The sequence below is a fragment of the Bidens hawaiensis genome, unplaced genomic scaffold, assembly GCF_021521415.1.
Source record: "Bidens hawaiensis isolate Kalapana, Puna unplaced genomic scaffold, B.hawaiensis_p1.1 tig00011621_1, whole genome shotgun sequence".
NCBI lineage: Eukaryota > Viridiplantae > Streptophyta > Magnoliopsida > Asterales > Asteraceae > Bidens > Bidens hawaiensis.
Window position 1 is genome coordinate 602064 of NW_027491909.1, and position 5732 is coordinate 607795.

At 38.3% G+C, this 5732-nt stretch overlaps 1 protein-coding gene across 1 annotated transcript; it reads left to right on the forward strand.

The window, feature by feature from the left end:
* Nucleotides 1–3597: 3597 nt before the first annotated feature.
* On the forward strand, nt 3598–4963 carry LOC143538447 (uncharacterized). The gene is made up of 3 exons (XM_077032011.1): nt 3598–3688; nt 4517–4615; nt 4704–4963. The coding sequence occupies exons 1-3, from the start codon at nt 3598–3600 to the stop codon at nt 4961–4963; spliced, it is 450 nt and encodes a 149-aa protein (XP_076888126.1).
* The last annotated feature ends 769 nt before the right edge of the window (nt 4964–5732 follow it).

Consider the following 5732-nt stretch of genomic DNA (forward strand, 5'->3'; position numbering starts at 1 on the left):
TATAGGGGGCTTGAAAACCTGGTGGCCCACCGGCCGGAGGCCAGTTCGAGTTACCTTGCCCTTGATTCTGATTCTGATTCTTGTAGCTGTTCCAGTTCTGATTGTTGTTGTTGTAAGCATTAGGGAACCTGTTCTGACCAGCCACAAAATCAACATCTTGATTGTTCATGACCGGCGTACCATGACCACCTCTACACATCTCACACTTATCCACCTTAGTCTTAAATTCTTTTATCTCTCGGGTGAGATTCTCCAAAGCAGCAGCCATACCAGTATCCAGATTAACCTGGTGCACACCTCGAGCAGATGAGGGTGTACTGGTGACAGGATTGGAATTCCCGCCTCGTGGCTTCTTCGCGTATTCAAATTGCGCGAAACTTTCAAACATCTCGTTACACTCGGTTACGTTCTTCCTGTCCATCAGATTGCCCCTAGCGGCTGTGTCAAACCTCACTTGAGCCTCATAAGTAAGCCCATTGTAAAACTTCTCAATGAGGGCCCAAGGTGTGAGCCCATGTTGTGAACAACGGGAAAGCAGATTCTGAAAACGCTCCCAAGCTTGGTAATACGCCTCATCCGGTTCCATGTGGAAGGAGTGGATCTGATCACGGAGGCGAGAGGCCTTAGCAAGTGAAAAATACTTCTTGAGAAATGCATCGCGAAGAGCCTCCCATGTGGTGAATGTTCCAGCAGGTTGCGAATCGAGCCAAGTGGCGGCATGATCTGAAAGTGTAAACGGGAACAGGTAAAGGAAGATCGCATCCCGGGTAGCACCTTGCAGGTTGAACGTTTTGAACACACGGGTCAGACGGTTGATGTGTGACGGTGCATCTTCATCTTCACGGCCATGGAACTGGTGGTGATTGGTGATGTTGTTCATGACATAGGATGGGATCTGCCACGAGTTAGGGTTGTTAATGTCGGGGGTGACAATGGGTGAGTGATCTCCATGGAACCCTTCAAAAGCTTGCTGGTACACGGTGCGGTTATTCTCGGCCATCGGAACGGGTCTAGGACTTGGTGGTGGTGAATTGGCGGGTGAATTTGTGGGTGATGATTTTGGTGAAGTATCTATGGTGATCGGTTGCTTTTTAGACGATAATGAACTTGAACTTGCCTCGGACTTCAACTAAGTAGATCCAAAGCAATCCAACGGTGGTCCTTGCGAACGTAGATGTGGCATATACCTACAAAAACGCACAAGACCGAGTAAGTAGTTTCTAATACAGTGACTCTAAAACTAACAATAAATACACAAACAATTAAAAACAAACTAGACTTAATTTAGACAGCTACGACTCAAACAAGACGAAACAAATAGCACGTATGTAGCAAATAAGTCCAATCGAAGCTAATAACGCAATTGCCAAGAGTCCTCGGCAACGGCGCCAAAATCTTGATGTGCTAAAAGTAGTTTAATATTTATTAACTAAATTAACTAAAAATAAACACTAAGTAATACTCTAGACTCTTTAAAACTCGACTAAACTACTAACCGGCAAGTGAACCGATGGACTCTAGTAAAGCTAAGTAAGTCCGCATATCGAACCCACGAGACTCTCTAAATTACGTTTATTAGCTAATTAGACTCGACTACAAAACCCGACTTATTAATTATATTTGTTTGGGGGATTTTTATTTAAAATACTAATTTAATACTATAACTAAAAACTAATTAAGAAAACAAGTAATTTAAACGAAAGCAAAGTTTGTTGTGAAAATACGATGATTATGAGATAACTACCTAGGCTAGACTCCCTTAAATTTCAGTAATGACTTGACTAGGGAAAATATTTAGTTATGGACTGGGATCGTAAAATAGACACTTAAAAGAAAACCCGAATAGTACCCCTGACCCTTTTCAAGAGAAAACCTATGGATTTCTAACAAATTTTAACGCACACCAGCATTAAAAATCAAGTTCGCTTACGGTCACCCAATTGTTTATAATTTAGTTCCTTTATACGAAATCTTACCTTACAGCGTGAAAATCAAAGGCAATTTACTATGATTAATTGATTTGATAAACAATAATAAATAATCAACCCTAGAAGGACTCCTTAGGAAGAACTAAATCTAGCAAGATTAAATAGTAAAGACTTATCAATACCCTAGCACTTTACAGATTTAGGTTAGCAGCACACTTAGGTTTATTTAACAATATTATTCCTATGATCTTATCGCGAAATCAAATCACAAAATAATCAAGAACACAAAGTAATTGACCTAATAGCAATCCTATCAGATGACAAACAATAATCAAGGAAAACTATGGAATAAAACTCATCAAACAATCCTAAGCACTCATACGCATCAATTAATTATAAGCAAATCTTTTACTAAATAATAAAAACCATAACGTAAATAATCCCAAATCAAATCAAAACGTCAAGATAAATTCATCATAAGCCTAGGCAGTCTATAACGTTTAGCCTAGCATCTTAAAATTAAACGAAACAAACAAAGAAGAATTCATGGTGTAAAATAAACGAAAACGAAAGAAATAAAAGATAGAACCCGTGTTCTTCGTTTTCAACTATCACGCGCAACACCAGCTGATTCTTCAACTCCAAAACTGCTGAAAACTCTTCTCGGTCGCCTTGGGATTCACCAAATTCGGATGTGGGATTGAGGTAAGATTAATGGTGAGTTTAGGGGTCTTTTTATAGGCAATAGGGGTCCAAAAATAGGTTTAAGTCGGTTAAACAGGAAGATTCTGGAATTCTGACACTGCCAATACACCCGCCGCGCCGCGCCGCGGGCTCCTCCTCCCCCATCGCGCGGCGCACCGGCCAAAAGGGGGGGGGGCTTGTCCACGTTGCTGGTCCGGTTCGTTTCCTGACGCGTCGGTTCTCCGGTTCGGCTTGTTTTTGCTCGTTTTTCGCTCTCTTTTCACCGGAATTATAACCCGAAACCTAAAACATAAAACTAAGTTAGTAGTATACAAATCTTACAAGAAACCGATCAAAAATAATAAAATATTAGATAAAATATACACGGGATTTAAGTATAATAAACGTTATATCTCCCCCATCGCCTAGATAACTACCTAATTTGAAAGCATCAAATGGTTACAATCTTTAAAGCTATGGGATTGCTGCCTTTTATCCATCGACTCACATGTGCCTTCTGCTCTGGGAACGGAATGATAGTTATGTTTCGGCCTGCATTAATGGAAGCTTAGATCAATCAGTTGCACACCTAGCTGTTGGAACAACATCAACAGCATAACTATGGAAAGTTCTTCAAGAGTATTACTTTAAACAAGTTTTTGCAAAGAAAACGCAACATAGAACTCAGTTTTATCTTTTGAAACTAGGCGGTTCCCCAGTTGCTACTTACTGTGATAATGAAAAGAAACTGGCTGATTAGATTCAGTTCATTGGTGAATGGTGATCATGTTAGTGATGAAGCTCTTGTGGGTCAAATCTTCCAAGGTTTGACCTCAGCATTTGATGTTTTCGTTCTCAATGTTTAGAGTTGTCAACTTATCATAAGCCTTTGACCTCCGCCCGGTTACGTGCTAGATTGTTGGTGTATGAAAAGAGACTCATTCAACTGACACTGTAATTCGCCAAATCTGCAACCAAATTGGTCATGGTGCTTCTGTATGCTATTTCAGATTTACTGGAACTCAACACTGATGATGGTTGTGGTGGCAGAAATGGTGGTGGGAGAATTGGTCATGGTAGATATGGTGGCATGCGGAAGTACGGAACCAGTGGGGTTTTTTTTTAAATTCTTCACGTTATTTTAGCGGTTATCAATAGTGGATAGGTAGTTATCTAGTGGGTCAAACTTGTATCACAGGTATAATAAAAGATGTGAATCACTTCATTGATGAATAAATAGAAAATATCAGTGCAAAACAGTACTCTCCACACTCTAATTTCTGTACATGTGTTATAGATGTATTTGTCTATTTGGTATATACATGGTTTTAAAATTCGCACACCATATGATGTGCATGTGATATGGCAGATGTGGTGCTGTATGTAGTTAACTAGTATTTGAACATAGTAGACTGTCCGTTGCAATGAGTCTTGAGTTTTTCTAATTTGATTGAACAAATCTCATCATCGATTGAGCATTGGATTTGAGTATTTGAACAAATTAGACCGTCAATTGAACAAATCTGACTAGAAATGATGATAATATCTTATAATTTAACAAATTGAATTTCGTAAATAGTTCAGTAGTATTTTTATATAACAAACATCTCGCATACATAATGCACGCTCAGCGTGCATTGACTTTTGGGATCTAAACTCATCGAAGCGCCACACGCTTTTTAATACCAAGTGTATGACAACTGTTGATTGGGCATGACATGTCTACATTTGATGACAGTGACTCTTAAGAGAATCTGTACAATTAACATTCTGTTTTGTGAGTTCTGTTTACACAATGTGAGAAGAAAGTTGCATGTAAGTTTGTGTCTCTTTAAATTGTGCACGGATAATGATGAAAATGATATGAAGAATCGAAACCTTGAGTTTGGTTATTTTGATGGCAGGGGCTCGAGAGGTTGGAAGACGTAGCACTGAGTCTGATGATCTCCTTGACTCAGCAATTGATGGATTTTGTATGGGTGCTATTCTAGGCGGTCTGCAAGGTTAGTTACTGATGCTCATGTGTTTTAGGGTACTGGTTATTTGTTTCTTCTGTATATTTAATGCCATTTACTCAAATGTTAATGTCAGGTGGTCGGGCTAGTGCAGTTCGTTACTCCATTGTAATAGGTGTTGTGGGAACCGGGTTCGATTTTGCTGCTATCAGATTAAGGCCCGTTGTCAAGAGCCTGTATGAGTCGGTAGCTGGTCATGAGAAAAAAACGGGCCGGTTCAAATGGCCCGAATGGTTGCCCTTTCAAGTACTTGATGAGGAAGCTCTTGCTGCAAAGCGTGCACGAGAGGAAGCGTTGTGCGCCCGGGTCCATGATCTAACAAAAGAAGAGTCATAGTTTTTTCTATTGTGGTTGTTTGGTGGTGGTTATGGATTTTAAGACCACCAGGTTTTGGTTTTTCGGACCTTAATTGAATATGCATATAAATTCTTTCTTTAGAGAACTTGTTTTTATTTAAGAACTAGGTTAGGTACCCGTGTACAATACGGGTTTAACAAATTAATTTTATAAGTTCAAAACATTCAAAATATCAATAATAAAAAGTCAGGGTAAATGAATTTGGGTGTCAACTATATAACAAAACACAACATAGTTCACTACAATGTGAAGTTTGTGAAAAATGAACTTATCTTTGGCTGTAGAAATAGAAATTTTGATACCATTAACATCAACTTCCAAAGTAGAAATACTATATAAATTCATTATGGGTTCTAACCTAGGCAAGAAAAGTATTTGTATAGTAGTTTAAAAAATATAGAAATTTTTATCTTTAAAACCAAATAAAGAAACTGAAAATATATATGGACAAAGACTAAAAATTCATCTCAACTCTTGTTCCCAATTTCAACCAAAAAGGCAGGTACATAACAGTCAAATAATTTTTTTAACTAAAAGATATAATGTCACTAACAAAATATATTTATAAGTCATATGACAAAGCACTAAGTTTAGTTGTATAATTCATTAATACATAATCATTACATATACGAAAGGAACATTCCAATTTCATTGACAGCAGCAACGTCACATCCATTTTGGCATAGAGTCTACCTATTTCAATTAAGAGAAAAAATAATGGCTAAAATAGGTTGCACTTATGATTTGC

Bases quoted from the DNA above. Each gene is read 5' to 3' on its own strand.
- LOC143538447 (XM_077032011.1), top strand. From the start codon at position 3,598: ATGGTGCTTCTGTATGCTATTTCAGATTTACTGGAACTCAACACTGAT. The intron at 3,689-4,516 runs GTAGATATGGTG...TTTTGATGGCAG, and splicing joins TGGTGGGAGAATTGGTCATG to GGGCTCGAGAGGTTGGAAGA. The intron at 4,616-4,703 runs GTTAGTTACTGA...TGTTAATGTCAG, and splicing joins TATTCTAGGCGGTCTGCAAG to GTGGTCGGGCTAGTGCAGTT.